Source organism: Lineus longissimus, chromosome 5, assembly GCF_910592395.1.
Source record: "Lineus longissimus chromosome 5, tnLinLong1.2, whole genome shotgun sequence".
Classification (NCBI taxonomy): domain Eukaryota; kingdom Metazoa; phylum Nemertea; class Pilidiophora; order Heteronemertea; family Lineidae; genus Lineus; species Lineus longissimus.
Window position 1 is genome coordinate 6,867,479 of NC_088312.1, and position 26,683 is coordinate 6,894,161.

The 26,683-nt window shown below is 42.0% G+C and overlaps 2 protein-coding genes across 2 annotated transcripts; one reads left to right on the plus strand and one right to left on the minus strand.

The window, feature by feature from the left end:
- LOC135487810 (fibrous sheath CABYR-binding protein-like) lies at nucleotides 1-26,407 on the minus strand. Its single transcript, XM_064771907.1, has 4 exons — nucleotides 26,135-26,407; nucleotides 7,155-7,688; nucleotides 2,524-3,356; nucleotides 1-2,095 (listed from the first exon to the last, which is right to left on the minus strand). Exons 1-4 carry the CDS (start codon nucleotides 26,265-26,267, stop codon nucleotides 2,084-2,086), a joined length of 1,512 nt encoding a protein of 503 aa, XP_064627977.1. The 5' UTR covers nucleotides 26,268-26,407; the 3' UTR covers nucleotides 1-2,083.
- On the plus strand, nucleotides 4,132-7,171 carry LOC135487807 (poly [ADP-ribose] polymerase tankyrase-2-like). Its single transcript, XM_064771896.1, has 2 exons — nucleotides 4,132-4,327; nucleotides 4,780-7,171. The coding sequence occupies exons 1-2, from the start codon at nucleotides 4,253-4,255 to the stop codon at nucleotides 6,493-6,495; spliced, it is 1,791 nt and encodes a 596-aa protein (XP_064627966.1). The 5' UTR covers nucleotides 4,132-4,252; the 3' UTR covers nucleotides 6,496-7,171.
- Nucleotides 26,408-26,683: the final 276 nt, after the last annotated feature.

The window sequence follows — 26,683 nt, forward strand, 5'->3', positions numbered from 1 at the left end:
TAATCCCCGATTAAAATAGACAGAAAAATAATTTATTTCAAATCACTGGTGATAATCACAAAAGATCCTTAACAACAGATAACATCTTCTCTCTTCCGTATATACATTACAAACTAACGGTGGGTTTGGAAATAAGGGACCCCTCAATTGCTGATGGCTCATGCAGTGACTTGTTCCTCTCCGATACCAATAATATTGCAAAGCCAAATCCAAGTAAAAGTATTGGTAATGAAAAAAGTGATTTTTTTGACCTACTTTGTGCATGTAGTGAGTGGTGACATGCAAAAAAGGACTCCGTGTTTTGGCGCAAAGGACTCCTCTTCGAATAAGGAGTTGGTCTCTGGTGAGAATAAAAACAAAATGATAAAAGTATGTGTTGACTACAGATAGAAACGTGGCCATTTTCACCAATAGAGAGCCTAACTCAAACAATAGCGGTGGGATACACATCATGCAACACCAGTACAACATTCTGGAGTGCCCAGTCACAACAGGCCCGGCATGACAGGTGGCAATACAGTGTGAAGATCAGCTTTTAGACGAACTAAACTCTTCCCCAGGATTTTCGGCTTTCTCGGCCTCTGCCCACCTCAATCACGGACCTGTAAGCCTATAGTATCGGCACAGGTCCATGCCTCTTATGTTGCTGCATGAGATTTGAAATCCATCATTCAACCATTTGCATCGGGGATCATATAACCATCACAATTTTGAGGAACACGGCACATAGTAAACAGATAAACGGATAGATACCGTCGGATTGTCCAACTAGCCTTTCTTCCACTTTCCTCAATGTTGTTGGTCATCAGTCGTTTCTTGGCCGTTTCGTTTAACCTAACGCACCTACATCGTGCTGACATTCGCTGCAGCATTTATACCTGAAATGGAAATTTTTGAATCCTTTTTCTTTTACGAACTTGCCCTTTTCGAGGTGGATGACAGCCTGCAATACTTTAGATGCACTGTAGATGTACTGTATATATTTCACCAACCAGAAGTTTTCGAATGTCAACCGCAACCAGTAATTAACAAAAGGATGAGGAAGGCATTTCAACATCCTCGTCAGTTAAAACCACCTGAAGTGACCTTTAGCATTAAAGAGTTACATGACTGCCAGTCAACCTCAGTAGTAGTATTCCTCTTTTTTTAACGACAGGTGGCATGATAACTCATCACTGCTAATAAACACATCTCACGGAGGATCTCCATTTCACCAAAAAACACTATAAAGTGGTAAATGATGACAATAGATTGACTAAGATTAACTGGCCTATAAATAGCTCGTATTACACCGGCAATCTGGGTTTAGGCAACTTTGAGCTGCTACTACCGTCCCAGCTTGGGACACTATGACAACACAACAAGCTAGAAGGTCAGTTACATGTAATTGCTCGTCATTTGAAGCAGTAACTGGACCCCGCTCGTGACTGCTGCTTATACAGATTTCACACTTTTGTTGTTTTATACAACACACTAGGGTGTACGTCCGAGACAGTAACGAAATATATCAACAAAGGTCACATATTATTCCGGTGATTGGGAACAAAAAGCACATTTTTTCTTTCTACATCCATGAACACAACATTACTCTGTATTGTTATTTCACTTAAAGGCAAAGCATCAGCATTGGGAGCATCCACTCTATCAATGGATTGACATGACTGTATTCCATGACCATTACACATTGCACACGAAAACGTATTCCAATCTTCTGAATGACAAATGGCTTGCCATCTTGTATCAACAGTGGAAAAACAAGTCGCAACATCCATGTGCTGAGAACTTTTCGCGTCTGCACGATCAAGTGCTTTAGAATTCGAATGATGAAAGGGAATGGAAAAGAACTTGACGCCTCATAGTTACAACTGGGTGAAGCAAATTAGGTTCCAATACTTCTATAAATCCAGTGTCCAGTCCCATTCAACCTAGTGAAGTAAGAGAGGTGGCACTTGACACTTTCTCTCCGGCGAAGCACAGTTTGCCCATGAAATAACCGTATGTATGCGTATTCCTCCGTCATTGGCAGTTGCTTAAGGTTATCTGTAACAAAACTTAGTGCGATGCTCCTCCTTCCCGCACTAGCTTACTTCTTTTTCTGAAACAAAAAGATAAATAAATAATGAAATTGGCTTTATACATGTCGTATTAGTGAAAAAGGTGACGTGCGCGGTTGGAACGCCTACTGGGTCTTATCGCTGTTCGCTTCCTCTAACAAAGCTACCGTTGGTTAATATGAATAAAAACTTAGTAAATGGCTGCTTTTATTTCAGTTTTGTACAAAACGGCCCAGTGTAAATGCACACCAAGTTTTAAGTTGCCTTTCGCCAAAATATGATAAATGGTAGCCTCATATGTACACATTTCTGATATCACACAATGTAAAATTGGTTGGATTAACTTTGAATCTCGTGCCTGGCTTAAATATCAAATACACTATTTCTGATTGTACAAACGAGAGATCTCCCGTAATATTTTGTTCAATCAGCCCAATCTTATCATATAAAAAAACTATTGCGACCTTACCTCATCCAAGTCTCCAAGAAGACTTTCCCAGCGTTCCTCCACCGAATCTTCGCGGGAACGCTTCAATGCTCGGGCAAGTCTGTAAAGTCTAGCGTACTCCTCCATGACTCCCCTCTTCTCTGCTGCAGGGGGAATAAGTGCTTGCCAAGGCTCCCGATCTTCAGTATAAGATGGGTAAAAATCATCAGCTCGCTTTATTCCGGGCAACATACTCAGCATTTCTTGATTACGTTTGTCGGGTTGTGGAGCGATTGGGTTGTATTCCATTGGGTAGTAATAAGGCTCCGATGGTACGTCATATGCAGGGAGTTGTTGTGCCTCCATCTGTTCCTCCAATTCTTCCTCCATTTCTTTCTCCAACTCTTCCTCGGGGGTTTCATCATCAGCCAGGTAGTAGGGAGCCTCCTCCTCCATCGCAGGTTCCATCATGGCTTCCAGCTCAAGCTCCTGTTGAATATCATCATTCACAGCCGCCGGTTCCCACTCTTCCGAAGGTGGCGCCAACTCTTCTTCCACCCCATAATTGTCATATTCCGGGTTGGCCGCGTAATTTTCCTCATATTCGGGAAGCTCATACACTGGTTCCAGTTCTTCTTCCTGTTGTTTCTCGTCCTCCATTTCCTTGTACTTGTAGTACAGGTTGTATAGATCGTTAAGTGATAGTGGGTATTCTGTGTCCCTCTTGGACCGAGATTTCGTGTCGTCCTCGTTGGCGACCATGGACATACCAGCCTCGGAGCCCTGGAGTGCTGCCTCCCGCTTCTGTCTGTTGACATTGCGTTTCTTACGGTCGAGCCATTGGTAGGGGTCGGAATAGAGCGCATTATACTCATCTGGAAAGAGAAATACATCTAGAAAAGCGGTCAGAACACCTATGATATTCAGTGTATAGGCTTTCGCGTGTACGTTGCCTCATCCCATATGCGTTGTCTGTAAGCTTAGCAATGTCAATACTGATCGAGGGTCAAGATGTCGCGTGTATACATGCGTTTACCACTTAATTGCTGTTGCGCACAGCCCCAATCTGGCGAAGTGTTCTGACATTCCTAATTCTGGCGCCATCTGAAGCTGCCATAATGGTATTGACTACAGCATTCAATCATAATCCATCATTATAAAACTTTGTAACTTGGGTAAAATAGGTGACAACATCTATCTTTTCCATTCTCGCTTGAATATTATGTCTGCTTTGGAGAGTGTGCAACATCGTGACTATCAGTCTTTTAGTCAGCAAAACACCGGGGAAAGACAGCCGTGGCGATTTGCATTTGTAGCTAAACCCGCTTGACTTTCTCTATTGGCATCCCCCACGGGTATTCTCGACAAGCCTTGCCCTTGCATCTCAACAGGGCCACAGCAAAACCTGCATGTATATGTATGATACAAACATATGCAATTTTGAGAGTGTTTCGTTCAAAATTCAGAGAATGTTGTTGGCCTATCAATAGTTTCTCAATTTACTACAATAAACCGCTATAATATTTTGAGATAGAAATAGGTCAGGCTTTACAATCCCACGAGGCATAAACCGAACCATTCCGAATGCCTGTATTGACGTCATTGCATCGCACCACCTGGTTAATGTTCATACGGCTCGATTAGCACTTCCTCTACATACCGTACTGGTTGTGCAAAGTAACGGCGTATTAGCAGGTTGTTAGTTTAGTCGTCTATTGGGATTGTACCAGTACATGTAACGAGTATAGAGGTTAGCCTTAACACCAAAACCATGCTTGATGATGAGGACTCGGGGAAAGAACTACCACCTCTCGTTCACGCTGTATGCAACGATGACCTTCAGCAGGTAGGTCTACCAAATAGGGTAACGGTACCACCACAGAGTTCGACCACTGAGTTGGGTGTTCGCTGCATGAACATGAAGAAGCTCAACTTGATATTCAGGGCCTTTCAATCGGTAGCCTCCAGTCATTGACCAACCTCACATTGGTTTATGTGTGTGAATGGCTCCTGCATTCCACGATTGAAGAACAATCAACTCTGATAGCTGTTAATGATGATATACCTATATGTATATATATTAACAGTACGGCATAGTACATAACTCTGAATACACTTGTAAAATGGAGCACCAGTGTGATATCTCCAAGTTTTTCCAGATTCAATTCACTGATAGTGTTGCAGGTCAAGGTTTTCGCTCCAGTTTTCCACTTTCTCCAGGAAGGACTTATTGTGATACGGGGTACATCAGCGAGTTGCATTCAAAAACCTTACACTGGTTCAAATTTCTCGTTGCAGGTGCGGATCTTGATAAAGAGAGTTCATGACAGGTACACTCGCCATTGGGCGTTGCTAAAGGCGATCAAAGGGAGGAACACATCTATTGTTAAATTTCTGCTTGATCAACGTATTTATCATAAAAAGGTTCAGAAACTGTGGTCGTACAACTGTCTAATGCGCTATGCTTACGAAAGCGAAGATATATCGGTGGTAAAACTGCTGCTGGCTAGTGGTGCTGATCCGTATAACGGGGCATTCCACATAACGTCTACGGGGAGAACAAAAGACCCCACTGACGTTCAAATGGAAGTACTTTTAAATGATGAAATGAGGTTTCAACTGCCCACAGATAGCAAAGCGTGCTATCTAGGTTGGTTTGCTGTTCCAGAGAAAAGACCAATAGAGCGTTCTCTTATGTGTGATGCAATACGTAAAGGAGACACTGAAACGATCAGATTATTGCTGGAGTTTGATAACTGCAAGACAAGGTCGAATAATATGCGCTACTTAGCTCTGTTTGCTGCGTATACTATTGGCGATGAGGCGAAGGTGGAGGCGTTAGTCAAATGGTGCCTTGCTGCTGACCGACATTTCATTGATAAACAACTTGAAACGGTAATTCTCGACGGAGAAATAGAACATGTTAAGATGCTACTTGATTATGTAACGAATATAAATGCTAGCATGGCAAAAACTGAAAGGCAAGAAACACCGCTTCTTCTTGCTGTACGTGTGGAAAGGACAGATATCTGTGATCTGTTGTTGAAGAATGGTGCCGATATTAACTTGATGTCGGAAAGATTTCAGAACTACTCACATAGTCTTCCACTTCCGAGTGGCTGCCCATATTATCCGCCAGCTCTGAGCCGACTGACACGGCCACTACTCGTTGCTCTCGGGAGCTTTTCTGACCGTTATACCAAGTCCAACATGGTGTCTTACCTACTGAGCCTCGGAGCAGACCCGAATCTCCCCGATGGAGAGGGAAAGATGCCTCTCCATTACGCAGTTCACCATGGAGCACACAATGAAACGATAAAGATGCTGCTGCAGTATGGTGCTGATGTTAATCCTCAAGACAAGAGCATAGGACACTCACTCCTAAGTCGCCTACTTGAATATGAATATCATCATGGGCGAAACCACAACATGTATAATGACAAATACTATGAACGTGCGTGTATGTTTATTTGGGCGGGGACTGATGTTGGTGTTTATTACTCTTGGTCTCGGGTGACGATGGATACGGCGCGTGGAAAGTGGAGGAAATTTCTAAGCTTACGCAGGAAGGGTACTGAATGGGTTCCTAGTTACAGAATAGAGTGGTGGACGACCCGTTTTGATGATTGCGTACTCAAATGCATATTGTCCCATCTGGATGCTCGGACTGCTACTTGCACTTCGAAGTTAAACCTGGTCACAACTCTGGTAATGAGTGGTTCACTCACCCGCAGTGATGTATCAAAGCTCTATGAGCAAATCAGGGCGAAAGATGACTGGACCTCTACGGAATGGCACGAGGATGTGGTGGGATTCATAAGCGAATTCCTTGCTAGAGGTTACACACTACAGGAACTCTGCCGCCTGAAACTACGACAGTCAATCCAGCCACCGCTGTGGGTGAAAGTCATGTCAGAGCACATCAAGTTACCCAAGCCATTGAAAGCGTACTTGCTTGATGAACAGGTGCCAGCTGAACAGTCGGAGCCAGGACTGAGCCGAACTGACACATAATACGCCCACCGGAACGTGTAGTTCTTCATTAGTGAGAGCTTAAAGCCTGGTAACAGAAAGTCGATTCGATTCGGCCCCTTTTCCTCTGTTTATTCCGCTGTGTCTACTACTATACTTCGGAAGAGCTATTATTGAATCATTGGCCCGCTGTCAGAAATGTATCTAAACTAACCAAGTCATCACTCTGCTAGCTATATGGACAATACATTTCTCTGAAATAAGTTGTTGATAAAATGCACATGACATTTGTATTGGGTAACACGGATATTCACGAAACCGTACACGATGCACGATTCATCCTTTTTGAGGTACTTAATTCCCATTATCTCTCATTATTCACTAACGAGAGCCCATACAATTTCCAAAACGCCAAGTCATCACGGTTATATACTCAGACTTACCTTGTGAGGCAACGAAGCTTTTTTGGTGCAACTTGTATATTTAAACCCAGGAAAATTATCAAAAGTCTACCAAACTCGAGCAGGGGAACTCCCCCGGCCCTAATCGTGATCCTTCATGAATGGCGATGGCAGTATTATTTATGGACTTCTCTTCCACGTCAATGCTGTTGTAATGATTATAATCATGATGTGTCGTTTAACAACAGTTGACGTTCATGGTCTCTCCTCACAACTCCTATCACTGGAATAAGTACCTACCATATTGATATTCGTCAGCCGCAGGTTGCTCCTGTGCCATCTCCATGTTGCCAGACATCAGCTCCTCTGGTGGGACTTCTTCGGACGATTCCGTGACCTCGCTCTCCTGGTCAGGTAGCTCAGAAGAGTTGACGTCATTGATCTCCTTCTCCCGAGCTCCCAAATTGAAGATCTCCTGGGGCTGAAACACCGCATCCTCCTCTACTTCTTTCTCCTCGGCAACCTCGTCATTGTTAGGTACCTCATCCAAAACCTTCTCGTCCTCATCGACCTTCACCTTTTCTTCAAGGTCACTGTTGTTGTCTGTCTCGGGCACCGCCTCGGCAACCTTCGCGAGGTCCATAACCACCTTCTCCATGACCTCATCATCAGGCGGCGTATCATCGGCTACATCGGATTTTGCTATTTCTGTTTTGTCGACCTCGTTTTCCTTGACCTCAATTTTGCCGTTTTCATCGCGATTTTTTAGCTCGAGAGCAGGGCGTGGAGCATTTTGATGGTTGCCTACTATCACAGTTTCTTCTGAGCGTTTCACTGAAAGATAAGAATAAAAAAGTATCAGTATAGTTCGAATTTGTAAATAGTTAATGTTCCCTTTTCTTGAAAGAATATTCTGTACACTGCTGGTGGCATTCTTCTGAGTAAATTTTGTGACGTCTACCGAATATTAGTGTTTCGTAAAACTGTATTTGGGGGAGACCTATGAGATAAAATGTTGCAGTTAGTTGAGGAGGGGAGAATGAAATGATGCTTGTACTTGACCATGCGAGAGGGAAAGTTCATATCCATGGAGAGTCGCTTACATGTCATTCGATATTGCAAAATCCCCAATCAGCAGCAACCAAATTTGAGTAAACAAACAAGACTGCCATGAACCTCGCATGTTTGTCATTTGCTTGCTGAAAAAACAAGTTCAACTTGAAAATACGAAGGAGTTGTCACACTGATTGAAAAACGCAGCGTGACATTTCAGTTTGCAGCCTCTGACAGGAAATTATACGTAAAATGTCGGAAAGAAGGTTTGCAATGTCAGAAACATGAGCACGCAGCATGAGGATGGCACATAACATTGTGTACTGTGTTATGCCCGGGTAAGCCGATCTTCTAATAGATGTACTGTAGCTGCTCTCGATGTTGCCCAAGCAGCGCCATCATTTTACCATCTGCAATGATGATATCATTACCATTGATTATGGCAGTTGGTCGCCGGGATTCCCACGTCCAATAAAAATGATATATTGGAGAATGCCTGCAGCGTGAGGCAGCCAAGCGGTGGCGAAAAACCTCAAATTCTCTGGAGAAATAGCTTATTCTTTATAAAATAAAATCAATATTGCGTGGGTTTTTTGCGGATGATGACAGGAGGCCAATGGGATATCCAATATTTGTCGATGCCGAAACGATCAACATGACTTCGCCTTTCGGAAATTGTAATTGATATGACCCACCGACAAGTATTGGCTGAGGAGGGAATTCTTCACCATATTGATATATGACAATGATATAATTAGTCGAATTGTTGCCAATCGTTTTGTACAAGTGTATGGCACCAAGATCTAAGGCTGAGAGAGGTTATAGCTTGGGTAACATGTCAATCATCATATCCTAGGGGGAACAGATTGAGTAACTTGGCCATCTACCAGAGGTAACAGATTGAATAAAATGGCGAATGGCGATCAGCAAATTCCAGAGGTTACAGATTCAAGCCAATAGCTTTCACATTGGCATCTGCCTATATCTATAGCTATATGTCTCAGACAAAAACTTATCACCGTAAAAGGGCATTGATTTAATCAAAATGTCAAATCGTGACAAACCTCATTAGCGTAACAGGTAGGTTGCCACTATATATGGTCATTAATGACTGTTAATACATTTGCCCGTATTGTCTTTAAAAGATAAGGCAATCGGGTTTAACTGTGCTTTCAAGAAACCGAGAGTATAATTTCTCAAACTGTATTCATTTGGTCGGAATAGATAGACATTTCTGAAAATACTAAAACCCGATTCCCTGCTTAGATGTCAGATATAGAGATATAGAGAATCTAACATCTTAAGCAGTAGCAGCAGCAACTACATTTAGACCACAATCAGACTGGTTCAAAAAAACATTTTAAGAAGCAGCAGCAACTAACAGATGTTCAATTTCCATCGATGATTGCCGTAACCCACCCCAACCAAAAAAAACACCCTCCACACTATCCGTGCTCGTCTTGTTGGACATGTCATCTGATGGATCGGATGACAAAGAAATTGCTTTCACCTCACTCTGAATATCAATGGCCGCCATCAGTGCTATAGATCTACAGGTTGAGCAGACTGTGCCATAGGCAGACAGCTTTATAAAACCTAATAAGAAAATGTCATTATTCTTCGGGCTTTCTGCCCACCCACCACTCTTCAGCCCTTATCGCTTTCTCGCCCGTCCAAAAACGATTCATATTCAGTCCTGTAACGTGATGCCAATTAGAGAAGTTATTAGAATGTTTCTGTCGCCTTGTTCATCGGACATTCTTTCCCAGTTCAGTACACTTCAAACTTCGACTCTGACCTATGTAACAGATCAAATTGTCCTTAGATACAGTGTGCGAGAGACAAGGATTCTATCAATACTAGAGTATGCGATGTTGATGGAGGTAATGACGTTTATGGTCTATTATCCGTCACCCTACAATAGGGCCGGACACATTTCCCATGGGAGTATGTTTACCTGCTACACCGGCTATAAAAAAAACAGCGTCATGAGGAAGACATCAATTCCTCGGTGAACATATTTTCCGCCACAGATGCAGCCAGCGAGGTGCGCAGTTTGTTTAGTGATCGGGGCGTTCTTTCTAGGAAACGCCGGTGATTGCCATAGAAACAGAAAATTTATCGGGCGATATTTCTAAAACGTGTCTTTGCTGAATTGGCCCAACCATCTAAGCATTTTAACCCAATGGGGATAAATGAGCGTGCTATTATCATGGTTGTTCAGATTGCTATGTCGTATAATGTCCACAGGCCAAGAGAGATTTATATTCAAGAAAAGCTTTGAAAGAGTTGCCGCATTGTTTCAATGACCATCGGGGGCAAGTTCTGCTCCTAGAAGCTAACGTATCTGCTTGCCAATATGAACGGTCATGAATATTGCAATGGTTGATGACATCAGTTACGACTGATTTAATAGGCATACCTGTTTTTAAAAGCGTTATTGACAATAAGACCGTGTCCACAACCGAACAAGCACAAAGTTTCGAGCTATCAGTTCAATGGCTGAGAAAGCCACACGGGGATATCTTGACTTTCAACTTGGTGATTTCGAGTAAAGCAGCAGTTTGTAGAGTGTTGATGGCCTCTGTTCAACAGTTATAAATCATTAAACATCACTTAAGAAACCATACCACTCATATCAAAATGTCACGAATCAAATGTTTCAACGAGATATGCGTAGGCAGGACATGCATGACGACAACGCAACTCGATTCAACAGTCGTCAATCTTCTGGACAGTCTAAATTGCCCAAATCAAAACGACAACGATCGATCCGTATGAATGACTTGACATTCGCACCATTTTCTGCCTCATCGAATACCACTGGGCAAGGCTATCCGTGCATCTCGTGTACAAGGCGCCGCTCAATATCTCTCGAAATGCCTGGGTGAACTGACGGCAAGAGAACATTATTTCTCTATACACTGATAAATCCACTTCATGGTTATTGGCGTAATTCGCCTCTCTCTGAATTGAATGACGAGTCTGATGATGGAAAGGAAAGGATTCGATTAAATTTGGTGTCAATATGGACCTATACAGGTCTGCAGTGTCAACGATGTGGCAGAGAGCAGATTGCAGTTGGTGTCAACACGGACATACATCGGTCCGTGGTGTCAACGATGTGAGCTTTAACCTCCACCGCCAACAACTACAGAAACGGGACAGACAGCACGAGTCAGTTCCCAAAGGACATGAGCCAATTCATCTCTGTTGAAGATTAAATTGTCCTATTCGCGATCGAATGCCATACAGCAGTTGCGCAAAAGATGTTGTTAGCGACGCTTGGACAGAAAGTGTTGACACCAATGACCTGTCCTTTTAGAAATGCGTGAGAGAAATGATTATCATCCCACAGCAGGAATTCTCGCATATGTAATATGGACGTATATTTCCCTTGGGTCGTCTGATTGCTTTGTGGAAATCGAGTGGGTGAGGTACACTGTGTGCTTTCTGACACGGAAATGTTCAAATAGAATGCCAGATATTGCTGAATTCAAATGTGAGCCAATGTTCAATCTCTATTTATTTTGAGGATCGGTCAATGTTTGATTTTAACATACATGTGATTCCGATTGGCAGTATCAGCCCTAAATTGTATATCGTATGTGATGGACGCCAAAGCAAGCCCCGTGAATTAAAAAGCATCACACGAACACGAATAACTTATCCCTGGGATAACCCGCAGCAAATATGTTATGGCCAATTCTGTAATGAAGTTACTCAACACAGATGAGACAATAACATGACTGATGACTCCGCATATAAGCCCGGGGCGAGTTCAAATGTGATCGTCTGCCTCACAGTGTTTACAATGCGCAGTTTCTTCGTTGTTAGGTTTTTTGTTCGACATTATCCCTCTGATCCAGCAGGAGAGAGTATAAGATGTCATACAGCACATTTCACGAGAAGGAAATTTAATTAATGCACTTGCAGGGCATCGAGACGGGGTGGAGGAAACCTTTCTGTTGATTTCCGTATCCTGGCAGTACGCTGCTCAAGTCAACAAGGGAAGAAATGAAATTTAAAAGCTCCACCAGTGTCAGTTGCAACCAAGACGAGATGATCATGAAGTCCTTAGTTATGACGTTTAGACGACGAAGATAACATTAAGAGGAATACTGTTGCACGCCAACAGGCCCCTTCACATCCTCTCTTCTCTGCTAAGTCTCAACAAATTATTCTTAACACGTTGTGTTCAGCTTCTTTCCATCACCAGACAGGAAGAAAAGTGACGGCTCGCTCTGTTTGCTGGGAGAGATATTTAGGTACGGTAGCTTTTTTCGGCCCAAAACGATCATTTTGGTACAGGGGAAAAACTGAAGAACACGTGGTGAAACATTTACAAATGTACATTAGTACATCTATTCTATGGTGATGAAATTGCTGGTATATTATAGCAAGCTACATTGATATAAACTGATTTGTAATAATACTTGAAATGATTCCTCAAAGTTGAGACATAGACATACATGTACATGTATATCTGCCTTGAGCGCGTCAAGACACTACCGCACAATCAACTTCACTAATTGCGATGTAATTGCCTCATTAACCATTGATGTATATGTATGCACATTGCTTTATATCCATGCACAGTGGCACCAGCGACGAGCTATGATCAATATATGGAGTTGAACTTTGCGCTAAATCGCATCTTCTGAAAAGATAAAACTACAGATTTCGGATCGTATCTACCGCCAGAACCACTTTCACTTTGCCTCTGAAGTGCTGTCACTGACGAATGACAACTTTCGGATTTGGCCCACGGCCTTTTAGTGTGACGAAACCCATGACCATGATTGCCCTCAACTTTTAATGTCCTCCCTTTGGCTTCTACGCTGCACTCAAAGACACCAACGTAGGCGTACATGTACTTGCGCCGACGTGGCGCCAGTCCCTCAGGCGCAGCCGATGTCATGATACCGGTTATTATAACAACATCATAATCTTTTATTAGCGTCGTTATAATATGATAAATGATATCAACAACATCGTAACTCGGAAGACTCTACAGAAAAAAACTTCCTCTGCTGAGTAGGGCAGATAGCTTTTTCTCGCGATCTATTTCAAGCACTGGTAACCAGGGTTCGCAAAAGGCTGAAAAGGTTGCTCTTGCTTTTGGAAGGTTATATCATTTAAAATGTTCTCGTAATCCTTTCATATATTATTATGTTATACTGCTGTACGTGTATGAATGAAGAAGGTAGACGAACATGTCCATTCGTTCAACGGCAGACCTTTTCGAAAACCTTGCTTTCTTCAGTAAAACCCTCTCTTTTTCTGTCATGAATGCCAGAGTATCAGCTATTTTGGAGTCCTTTGAGTGCCTCTTAATATTCAGATTACCTTTACGATTAAAATGTAATGACCTTTCAGCTAAGGAATTTAAAGGGCAATGTTACGCGCAATGTACCCTTTGCACGATGTACAATAATCAAAAAGTAATCAATGCGTAAGGTCTACATCGAAAAGGAATACTAAAATCGATAGAATAGATGAAATATTGATGTAATGTTTAGATCAACTTCTGATACATGTAACTCATAAATCAAGCACGCCCCACTGCGTGCTACTTATGTTATGTCGCTCTGCTACCATGTAACGCCGCGCGCTCTGCTACCATGTAATGCCGCTCTGCTACCATGTAACGTCGCGCGCTTGGTTCGGGCTGATGGTTCTAATAAAGTGGGATAAAACCACCAGCCGATACCCAGTTTAACGTTGGGTTTGCCCCTCCAGAGGCTGTAAATCTTGACTTGACATTTTATAAGAATAGTGACTGCCGGTCGTCAACAGAGAGATCCGAAAGAACCAACTCAAACCATGTTTTGCAGTTTTTATCAGAAATCTCGGCTTGTCAATGATATTGCATTAGTTTGTAACATGTCTGAAGCGGTATACAGCTAACTCCAATCATTGCCTGAATCAACAACTCCTAGCCTTTACATGTTTGCCATGCCATTCCGACGCACAAATCCTTCAATTATATCGATGGTAACTCGGTGATGCAAATATTTGATACTCTTCAAAACAACAACAAGTGGTGTTGTGGACTGACCACTGTTGCTATGAATGAATCGACGAACGACTCAAATCAATTTAGGTGAGCCAACATGTATAAAAACTTCCCAATCTACCTTCTGTCATGGTTTCAGTTATCCAATCCAGGTTACTTTTGTGGATGAATTCTTATATTAAACATCCAGTTGCTTCGAAAGCTACGATAAATCACTGGTAATTGCCTTGCCGATCATTCAATAACTATCCAATAGCTATAACGGTTTCTTCCGGTTTCTTTTGGCTTGTTGACACTCTGCACTTCCAAACTCCTATTTCTAATGCCATGCAGGCGCCTGTGGTGAGAAGACAGCTTGTACCTATATTTGATTAGATGGCTGCTAACCAACCGGCCGCACCGGAAAATGTTACCTAGGGAGATCGAATCTTCCGTCCTCGAGGCGGATGCCTCAACTCCTACATCCCAACAGGAGCGGTCCCAATTAGGTATGTTTAAACACACATTTGTTCCATTGTTTTTTAAGAAGCCGCATGAATCCTAGAAAATTATTGCATTTTTTTAAACGATATATATGCTCGATGTCAATACCATACAGGTAGCAGCGTATTTTGCCGCCAGCGTAATTGTACACTTTCTGTTTTTTCTTGCTGGCAATCACATCAGGCAGCAAGCAGCAACCAAACCAAACCAATGGCTTCCGTGGATAAACATCCTCTTCCGATGCTAAAGGTCTAGCGCAGTGTCAACTGACCGGTGGACCTGGATGGACCCCTAATTGTAGCCAAGGCCGGACACTGAATTGATATTCGAGAATGGCTAGTGTTGATTAAAGCAATAACAAGGGCAGACAAGGTTAATATGCTCAACATATTTTTGACTGCATGTATCTCATTATTATCTTACTTGCTCATTGACTTGAAGTTATCGAGCACCACTCCATATTGGTGGGAATTGTTATATAGATCTTGTCTGGCGACGACATCAATGGAAATCCATTACATTCTCCTACAGTTTCTGATGGCTGCAACACGGGAATGTCAGCCATTAATCTGGTCTTTGAAGGCCGCAATTGATGGGTTTTGTACTTTATTAGTTGTATGAGTTCGACAGTTCGAGGTGAATGCTTCAAGTAAAGGCGAAGTCAATACAGGTTCACCAAATACACCTTCATTGAACATTCCATCACTGCTCACACCAGTTACGCTATACCGGAGGCGATCCTGCGTGACCTTTATCCGAGATGGAGAATATTTAATCCACCTGTCACAGAATGTACAACAATACATATATGTAGAGACGATTTAGTTCTTACTGTAGGAGCAGGAGTGGCAAGAGGTGGATGCTTCAAGTAAAGGCGAAGTCAATACAAGGTTCACCAATATACACCTTTATTAATTGAACATTCCGTTACTGCTCACACTTGTTCTGCTACCGGAGGCGATTCTGTTTGACCTTTATCCGAGATGGATCACAGAATGTTCAACAATATATGGAGTTCTCACTGCAGTTACATTTCAAGGTGGCAAGAGGTGGATGCTTCTTGTAAAGATACCGGAGGCGATCCTGTGTGACCTTTATCCAGTGGACAACCTTTTCAATCTATCTAGGGAATCCATCACCTTGCTCGGCAGCTGCTGGATAGACCATTAATCAGGCTGGAATGGGGTGATGGCGATATTTTAAATGCCACATTTATCTGTACACGGATTAGACTGATGGGCGATCGTCCAACAGGCATGCTGAAGGGATGACATTGTTTTTCAGCTTACATTCTTAAATATTGTCAAAAACCTCAAAGGACGTTTCATTTCCCTGAGAAACCTCTAGGGAGTGCATATCAATTGTGTTGGATAAAAACCCCTAAAAAGGTTTTCAAAAAGCTAAAAAATATATATTTTTATGAGTACATTTTTGAGGTTCAGCGTTGTGGTTGCGTCGCAGTGACTTTCAGTGAAAGTCTTGTCGTACCTGTGCGAGATATTTTCATTAACAATCATACACAATCCCGTGCCAACATGTAAATCTACACGCTTAGTTACATCATTCTTGCACTATTCTTCTCATCTGACTTCACGACAATTGACAACCAAAAATGAAAGATCTTTTCTTATTCTGTATTAAGGCAAATCAAAAAGCAAGCATCTATCTTATTCTTAGACATCGCACATATCGGCTTACAAATATTTTTCCACTCTACCAAGTCCGTTGCAAATATAAGTAAAAGCACCAATCATAAGAAATCAAAAAATTACTTCGACGTTAGAGAAAAAATATATTTCTATGGCAACTGAGTGCTATCTGATCTCACGTCATTCGTTCTCTAATAATGGTAATCATAAACAATTGTATTCACACTGATAGGAATGGAAGACAATGAGGATACTGATGAGGCGACTGGGGTTGCAAAGAAAACGAAGAAGAGGCGACCAATTCATCAATAATGCACTATTCGAAATATGATCCGACGTGTCCGCAACATGCTGTAACAGGAATGATGGCAGGACGACGGAATAAAGCGTAATGGTACAAATGTATATGTCACAACCCGGACCTTTATAGATCTTTCGAGCCTTGGTTACAATTTCGTTTTCCGCTGCTAAATTCATCCACCCAACCTAATTATATCAGGGCATCTCAGAAAAAAAGGTACTTTACCAAATTTTTATTACAGCCATTATCGTTACTTTCAGTATGTCATGAGTTTAATGAGACGAGACCTTTACAGTCAGTTTAATTGTCGTGATTGCGCGAAGAAGATGTGTTTTCTCATAAAAAGCAACACCAGTTATTCTGAGATAAGCTGAAATCTTTGAAAAATCTAGACAAACAGATCATCAAATCTCATGTGAAATGTCATTTAGAACTTGCTAAAAAATCTGGAACTTTATCAATTTCATGCTCGTATACGTGTGTATTCTAAACATTATTCTCTGCCTCGTAGGGCGGCCTTACAGTGGAGTACATGGAGGAAGCGACATCAACCATCTCTCGTAATGATGACCAATCTTCCCATAATTGGTGTTCATTTGCTGGCCTATTCCTGGTCAGGTGCCTTCCCAATTACAGGCTCGTATTTCTATATTCTATAAATTGCCAAGGCAGAGAAAGCGAAAGGTTGCAATTGACGTCAGGATAGAAGGTGCTGAATCACGAGAATCATAATTGTATCATTCTTCATCACTGTTGCACTTTTGGGAATGACGACTTTCTCTGTAGTCTTTTTATCATAAGTATATCTGATGCACATGCAATACACCATGAGTGGCTTTGACGCTGACATATTGGACTACACCGAAAACCGCAGACTGTGCCTATGTTACAGTGTCAAGAAACACTGTATAATTATATACATGTATTTGGACATAATAGTGCTAGGCCTTTTAACATACATTTTGGGATCAGATAGGTGATTTGATATTTAATTGCGGTACATGTAGCCAATCTGATATCTATCAAGGTTAGCCAGTAGTGATTCAGGTAATAACAACATGCTTTTATCGCGAGTGTATCGTTCAATGCTTTTAAACTTAATGCGTTGGCACTTTCTGATTGGTCATTTCACGTTTGACTCCCGATATGTAACATATGGACCATTAACTAGGGATCGTGGCTTTTTCCCTTCGACCGACCTTGGCAATGGACGCATGCCATGGGACGCGGCTGATTTCTAAAGGTAACTGAATTCCTGCGAATTATGTTGTTGACTTGGTTCTTTCGGATCTCTCTGTTGACGACCGGCAGTCACTATTCTTATAAACTGCCAGGTCAACATTTACAGCCTTTGGAGGGATGGTAGCAGAGCGCGCGGCGTAACATGGTATCAGAGCGCGCGGCGTTACATGGTAGCAGAGCGCGCTGTAACATGGTAGCAGAGCGCGCGCTGTAACATGGTAGTAGAGCGCGTGGCGTATAAACATGGTAGCAGAGCGCGCGGCGTTACATGGTAGCAGAGCGTGCGGCGTTACATGGTAGCAGAGCGTGGGGCGTTACACGGTAGCAGAGCGCGCGCTGTAACATGGTAGCAGAGCGCGCGGCGTAACATGATAGCAGAGCGCGCGGCGTTACATGGTAGCAGAGCGCGCGGCGTAACATGGTAGCAGAGCGTGCGGCGTTACATGGTAGCAGAGCGCGCGGCGTAACATGGTAGCAGAGCGTGCGGCGTTACATGGTAGCAGAGCGCGCGGCGTAACATGGTAGCAGAGCGCGCGGCGTTACATGGTAGCAGAGCGTGCGGCGTTATACCAAGATGAAAAGGATAACAACCACGCCCTTCAAAGCATCCCTTCCTCTGGTAATTTTCCTCTCTGTGATCATGTCTAGAAGAGACAGGAGGTGGAAATGATGTGACAACATAATCTCCGCTCACCAGACACGCCCAGATTCAAAATATCCACCATGGACTGATTATACTGCCAGTTCAACGTACATATGTAGTTTAGAGGACGGGATCACTTGCGGCCACTGTGATGAAAGGGCCAGATATTTCTTTAAGCTTATGTTTGCAATTCGTTCACTCATGCACAAGCTGTAAGAGCTGTAAGCGTGGGGAGATCACTTCCGGGATGAAGCCACTCGCCTAATGATTGCAAGGTTAATATGCCACTGGCAATCTGTCAGAGAATGACATCGTGCGAGGCTGCAACCTCCATTGTAAATATAAGACGACAGCGGTATTAAAGATGATTTTAATGACTTCATGTATAGCTTCCTCCCAAAAGGGTACGCCTGGCAGTTATAGAATCCTATTATCGTTCTTCATAAGAAGTTTCACGCATTTGACGTCATGTCTTCACCACCCATCGTGATGACATTTTCCAACGGCTGCATTTGAACTTGCCACGGGGAAAAGCAATTAATATTTCTTGCAACAATACCTTTGGATTCTGAACTGAGTAAGTCCAATCAAATATCTTCTTGCTTTTTCATGTTTTTACATGTAGGTTAAAGAATACTTGGTAATCACAATTTGTTTTCGCGCGGCAAGTTTCTTGCCATACTTTCTTTGGCTGCACCAGAGTGTTTCAATAACTTTTGTCTTTGTCAAAGTACTTGACAGTTGAAAGTTTTCTCTCCAATCTTACCTACGTTTGCTGTAGTCAAAAGTTACTAACCCGCCCCCAAAGCCAATATATACCAGCAACTGCTGCCAACACTGAGAAGACGTTACCCGATACTGGTTGGCAAACAAAACCCTCACTGAAAGCTGTTGCGGATCTTTCGTTTGACACCAGTGTTGTTTAGGCTGCTGGTTATTGCTGTTGACACGGACTTGTATTAATGGGATCTATAAACAGTAACATTTCTTATTTATTGTATCATTTTGTCGATTAAAAGACCGCTTCTCGAGGCAAAATAAACTTTTCAACGTTTTGCGGAAAGTATAAAAATCTCTTAGTGCTATTACGTGCCATTGCAGGAAATGAATCACAGATGATACGCACAGCAAACCCAATTCGCAAACTTTAAAAGGAAGAAGGCTGCCTTTGAATATAGACAACTGAATGAAATCTGACACTGTTATCCCGCATTGAAGACTGACACTTCGGCACAAAGTATATTAAGTAGCCGGGAACGACAGCCAGGGAGAATAAGCATGACCTTTGAGAAAGACCAGACAGTTTGTCGACCTGCCTTGTTTGGTGACAGGTACTTTTTAGGATAGCTCATCATCAGGTATCAAGATCACTTGTCTGGCATGTTGCCTAAATGCGGCCAAGATTCCTGATGCTTAGCTTTCAGGCCATGGTTTCAAAGGAGACCCAGGCACTAGGAACCCTACAAGGCTTTGAATGCACATTTTTTAGTAGCGCTATCCAGATTCCACAGCTTTTGTATAATGCGAAACCTGGGTTTAAAGGTCTGAAATGCGTATAGGCCACTTCGCTATAGTGAGAATGGCGCCGAGTATTGGAAACAGTGTGACAACTGATACCCTTTTGGCCATGGCTTTTTTACAAATATAAAATTCGTCTGAAACTCTGAAGTAACAACTGTCAAAATAAACCCGGTTTGCCAGAATCAGACGAAGCATGGCCAAAAATGAGCCATTTGAAGAGGCCTTTTTGCGCGCAGTGCCATTTTCTCGTCTACAATGTGTAGATGCCACGGCAACAAGGAAAGACGAATAGGAGAAAAGCACAAAATACTCATTATCTTTGTCATAAATTCTTCTGCCAAATGGTAATCTCGCTGGTAACCTTGATTCTCTGCTCGAGCGTGATAGACAGCCATTGGGGATGTCAACAAGGAAAAGACGCGTATCATCTTAATCTGTTTCATTTTTCATACCGCTTCAAGGAATTCTGCTTAGCGCAAGATTACGGTAAAACGCAAGCTGATTAATTCAAATTCAAATTCAAATCTATTTATCTTTTCCGATGAAGATGGAAGTAACCTAAATGGTGTGCTGTACTTATATTTTATCAAAGACTTCTGTATCAGATTCGCCTTGCCACTGTCTAGATTCATTTTCTATTAGCAACAAACTCATACCGATTTATCGGCGATGTGCGTCCATTCTGAAGTGTATAACGAAGATAGATCGGCATGCAACAGTCTTGGCAATATCAATCTTGTCATATCAGCCAAAACCCACAGGGTTAGTGTTTATATATCTATAAACTAATTATAACTTAGTAATCCGTGGGTTGGTGTTACGACATTTCATATTATGAATTTATTCCTACTTGTTCACCGCAAAATACACCCAAGAGACTCAACGGGTTAATTAATACAGCGAAATTCACAAGGGGCTTCTCAATCAGTTACTTCACCATTGATGTCTGAGCTACAGAAGTCCCAAAGGCCCCCTCCCACTCAAGCTAAAAGGGTGAAAGTACATGTAGCGGAAAACTCACATGGCTCATTCGTGCTGCCGTTTGTGAAGGTCCTATGCTCAGGCTCACCCGAACTTGGACCATATCCACTATACCCTTTCTTAAGAATCGATAGACCAGTTGCACTGTTGATTCAGCAGTGAATCGAACTTCTTTTTCACAAAGCATTGATATTCTGATACGTATCATCGTATGTACTTTTACAGTGTCATTCGCTTGACAACGCATTTGTCAAATGAAAAGGACTGTTTCATTATTATTCATTGGTGATAAAGACCTGATCCGAAGATGGAGGCCAAGAAAGCTACACAAATAGCAATTTCTTCATCACCTTTAGTCGGCATTTTCAATAATTGGGTTGTCTTGATTTGATTTGCTTTCTGTTGTTTGGTTTTGACAATGACTGCTGTATTGGAGTTCATCGGGCAAACAGAAGACAATGGATGTAATATGTTAACGACATCAACAACAATCCGCCCGGCATTTGATTGATTAAATCACCATCACGTGATAGATATCATTGGATGAAAGTTCACCACGATGACAGGACGTGACAATTATTCACTTAATTCCATTTCCATTAGCCTACATGTACAAAATGACATTTAATGGTGAAACCATGAGTACGTGTATATGTACGTGCGGTATATTGGAGAATTCTGATTGGCCAATCCGACAGGAAATCTTTAAAAACGAGGAAATTGGTAAATCCTATATTGCTGGTATCAGGATCTAAGGCAGACGTGACTAAACGCTATGCGCGGTAGGACATCAAGCAGACGACTGCTGAAAGGCTTTAATCAATATATACTACTCACTGCTTCTGGTGGGAGGGATGGATGATAAATACATGGTAACTCTATATCCTCTTGTATGTATGTGATAACGAAAACCTGCCCATTATCTCTCACACACTTCACAACACGTGACAGTTAATAAAGGGAGACTGCAGGCGGGCAAATTGTCGTTTCTCAGTTGAATCGTATGCTTAGTTCGGCAACTTGGTTGTGTTTTATTCAATGATTGATATATTTTTCGTAGAAGTCTGTATAGAACTTCGAGATAGGAGAGAACCCTATTGGCGACTTTGTGCAACTTCATCCTGCCTACCTATCTCCTGGGCAAAGTCTACCTTTAGACGTCCATTAAACTCGTACTTCCTTTTACTATGGCAAACGCACAACAACGTGACCTGACCTATTCCTTAAACAAGAAAGGAAATATATTCGTATCGCCATCCTTTAACCAGCTGTATCGCATTCCTTTGACATTTCGCCATATCTGCGTGTCACTTTTGCCCAACATTGGTTTACCTGGAACAACTTAACTGATACTACAATGCGGTATGCACATTTCTGACCAATATAGAGTGAAATATTTTTTTCCTGGGCCTCCTACGTCTAATAGTCTGGCAAGGTCTCGCTTGGCATTATCCAAGATCTAGAGAAGAATACACCAACAAAAGACAATAAAACTGACTGTTGCATTGAAGATTGCAGGTTGGATAAGTCTGGTTTAGGCTTTCAAACATCCCATTGCATTGCAACTATAGACGCCGAAAAGAATCAATTATTAAACCATTAGAAATAGTACCCTTGGTTGAGAACAAAATTGGTTATCGATAAATGTAATGAGATGAAAGATACGTATTAAGGTCAGGCATACGTACGTTTCAGTGTATAGATTAAATCTGAAATGAACACGCTTGAGATCATGGCCATGGTGAGGATTATTCTACAGCAATCTATAAAGCTTCATTCTAATGCAGGAATCAAGATCGTTTTATATATTTTTATTTTGATAAAATTGGTTCATTTTAAGAAGTTATGCTTTAGATTGTTGCTGATATTAAAAATCACTGAATTGAATCACAGAATGGGTGATTGTCTCATTAGCGCAACCTTGCTGCGAACGATTGACACCCAATTTTTTTACGCGACCCGCCCAAACAATTGTGTGCAGAGGCTTTGGGACGTGCATATTGTTTTCACGATGCCTAAAGTAATGTACAACGCAATTTGATGGGTATGCATCATAGTAATTATGATACCCTGCGTGCATTTTAATTCCATAAGGCGAGTGACATCGTAGTTCGCTATGAAAGCTATAGCTGTCATCAACATCCTTCCGTGATAGTGAATTGATTGAACTCCGACAGCCTTGGGGAGTTTTAACAGGAATCGGCAGAGCATGAGGGAAGTCGGGCCGAAGCGGCTTCGGAAGACCATAATGAGCGCCATAGGCCATTTTGATACAAATGCAAAATGCATAACTATAGGTCGCGTCTAATTGGGGAAGTATGGAGGAGATCGGATCGTACTATTTTGTCAGTGACCGGTCATTAATATTATATGTAGAAGGTAAGGTTGTTAATTTGCTTTTATTTTGGAATATAGTTGAACTGTGTGTGAATAGAATTGTTTGGCTCCTTCACGAATACCAATTGTGGCAAACACGAAGACTCGGTTGGTAGATATTAAATGTCATGAAGAAAAGTCTTTTTCTAGGCTAGCATTATTGGTAAAGACTAATCTATCCCGTAGACATCAGTTGGATATAGGTTTCCTGTTTTCCAGAATGCAGGATTGTCTCATAGGATCGCCGAGACATGATGCCAACGCGACTACATTTGTTTCACATGAAAAGCAATGTTCATACGATACTAAAAAAAGCTACGAAGAAACAAGCAATATCTTCAACCACTAATTTGATTTATCACCGGTACTATTTACGAGCTTCACCGTTGTTTACCGTTATTGACGTAAGTAAATTCATGGATCACGAAATATTAGATTCCGTGAAGCAGAGACCAATATCTAAGTCTATAAGAACTTACATTATATTGCCAACTAAGGTCACTATAAACAATTAAAACCTTATCTCAATTAACATTAGTAGTAGTCCTTTATTTCAGATGAGAAAAGGATACCGATGCACACTGCCCACTGCACGAGTCATGATCAGCCATTAGTTGTCCTGACCATTTCCGATATTAGGACACTCGAATGGATACGGCAGGTGAATTGTTTGTCAAAGCGGCACTGACATGATCTTCCTCACATTTGCAAGAGGCATGATCAGGCAGTTAGCTGTCTTGACTATATCAGAGCATCCTCGAATGTTGCCGAATGGATACAGGAGCAGTAGAATGGCAGGTGAATTTGTATATGAGGTATTGTATAATCTTCCTCAGGACCGCAGAATGTGATACAAACCCAGGGACAAACTGAGCCAGAGCATTATACCTTTAACGAAAATAAGCGAAAGCGTTGAAACATATAGCCCCGCATCTACATCTAATAACATAGTGATGGCTGGTCACCCACGAACACGCTCATTCTTATTCCAGACATGCGTCCCTTCTTAACAAAGCTTTTATTGCAGGAGAATAGAATCACGTGAAGCTTTTCTCATGATGAGCCACTTAACAGTAATGCTTCTCCAGTTTCTATATCAGTAGAAGCGGGTGTGGAATTGTGGTGAAATACTTACTTTAGAACAGATTTGATATTTTGATAAGTATATTTTTGACCGGGGGTTTAAAAAGTGTATTCTCTTGGAGCGTGCCATTCTTAAAGATGGTTCGGATCGGCGAAGATTTCGAGACTAAGCTCACTATACCATAAGACATTGCAGCTGCTTTATGAATGTACCTCGTTTGGCCGGGGGGTTTTTGTTGTTGTTGCTGTCTCGAATAATGGATTCCGATATGTGGTACAAGAAGATTAGCCATGTTTTACCGATGCCCAGAAACAGCCCATCGAGAACAGTCAGCATGTCGTTGTCCTCAGCTTTCGATAAACAACCATATCCCAAAGGTTCCTCATTATCAAGTTACGTGCGACATTATCACGAAAGAAATAGACGAGAATTGCCATGCATCATTCTCGGCTTACATGGCTGAACGGAAAGCAAGAAACAGCAAGATAGTTTCTGTTGCCGTACATTCTTTTCACGGTGTAACGTTTTAATTCAGATTAATGGACGTATTTTTTTGTTGAACTGATCGGCTCCGCTCACAAGTAATTGGATCAGACAATGTAATAAAACCACGCGCCTCTCTGCGAGATCTCGTCGATACGGTGGTCGATCGCTCGTCCGGTTAAAAACGTAGCTACATAGCAGGAATTTGCGGAAGCACACAATGACTTTGGGACAAGGTTGGGATCAGAGAGGATCAGCAGAACTGAACCGGATCTGATAGTGATAGAACAATAAATACGCCCAATTGTTCTCATTTATCTTTATTTTACCTTAAAACGTTTGTCGTTAAAGCAGTAAAGGCTATGATAGCATGATAAGAGTATAAACTCTGCTTCGGCTGAAATTGGTATTTAGTCACGTGATTGCATCACCCAATCAAATGAATAACGTAGCCAATGTTGACGATCCGTACCCGAGTACATCACCATGACTACTGCCCATTCGCAAACTTCCTCCCTTTGTAAGGCCAAGCTAGTAACGGTGATATATAGTGTATGTATTGTGTCGTTGATATTCATCCCTCCCTTTTGTCTCTATATTCCCTTTACATTTAAAATAGAAGCCCATGAACTTTTTTTGGGTACAAGTTACATCGGTCCATATTAAGTAATACATGTACATGTATACATCAGTCTATTTTAAGCGAACTTAGACTTAATACTCTGACCGTGCTTATGACAGTCATGGTCAGGTAGCCGGTGACCATGTGAATTCCTATCCGAGTCTGCGGAAGTGATTTGGCTGTAATGCCTGGTCTAGTGTCCATCGCCAAATCTAGCTTATTATTCATTACAAATATAGAAAACTCTTAAAGGTCAAAGACCTTTATTTTTTTATTTATTTAACGATGACACGCGCGCGAGAATCTTCAATGGTTTTTATACGTCAATTGATTATCGCCATAAGAATGTTGTTATAGACTGATTCTGATATGTGGGAGGTGAAATACGAAACACGCCGAGTTTAGGGATGGGATGGGTTATTTCTACTGCTACTAGAAGCGCGCTAAAACGCTTTCATATATTATTTTTCATCTCCTCTCGTCAATCAGGCAAGGATCCCCGTATTGCAAGTTGTCGCCAATTCGAGTTTCGAAGAGGTTTGTCGCCCGAATTAGCGACAACTCCCTGAATTGGCGACACGTCCTCACAAAACGGGGATCGGACGGTTTGAAAGTGACTGTAGGCCTGGTCCAGCCGGATATTAGTGTGTCCCAACTTAATATTCGATAACGGGATATCAAGTTACATGGCCATCGACACCAAGGGCCGTTTGTATTCCCCGTTATATGCCATCATATGATCTAAAGATATCGATAAAACATGACTGATCACATCAAATCTATATTATGCAACAACATCTAAATCATCATTAAGAGTACTCACCTAATCGTTTTTGTGTATTGTCCTTGGCTACGTCTGCTATTTCCTTACTAAGATCATTGGCCTTTTTTAATGGTAAGGCCTGTGTGAGGCAGAGGACCAGGGTCAACGCTAATAGTGCCCTGAACACCATCATTCCTTCTATAGTAAGCACTATCTCCCTGCCACTGTCGATATGGCAAAGGAACCAAGACCTTTACTCGGTGACGTGACGGATCCACTAGTTGCTATGGCGACAGCGCCCCCACGTTCAGGTGTTCTCGCATCGAGAATGTGGTTGTAAACGAGAGTCGTGCTAATAAACGGTTATCGATGCTAAGTTCAACGCTATGGTATATATAATATCACATATCATGCCCATGACACCCATGACACTTTCATTACAGCTGTACCAGATTCTTAGAAGACGTTATAAAATCCTTATCTAGTATGATAAAGGGAGAAGGGATAAAGAGAGCAGTGTGCACATTAGGGTGGTTTAGACGGGGCCAAACCGATCTAGATCGATCTGGATTGGTCTAGATTGGTATACCGTGTAAACACGACGTCGTG

Coding starts and splice junctions, on each gene's coding strand:
- LOC135487807 (XM_064771896.1), top strand. CDS start 4,253: ATGCTTGATGATGAGGACTCGGGGAAAGAACTACCACCTCTCGTTCAC. Junction 4,328..4,779: donor GCAACGATGACCTTCAGCAG/GTAGGTCTACCA, acceptor TTCTCGTTGCAG/GTGCGGATCTTGATAAAGAG.
- LOC135487810 (XM_064771907.1), bottom strand. CDS start 26,267: ATGATGGTGTTCAGGGCACTATTAGCGTTGACCCTGGTCCTCTGCCTC. Junction 7,689..26,134: donor CAATACACAAAAACGATTAG/GTGAGTACTCTT, acceptor CTTATCTTTCAG/TGAAACGCTCAGAAGAAACT. Junction 3,357..7,154: donor GGCTGACGAATATCAATATG/GTAGGTACTTAT, acceptor TTCTCTTTCCAG/ATGAGTATAATGCGCTCTAT.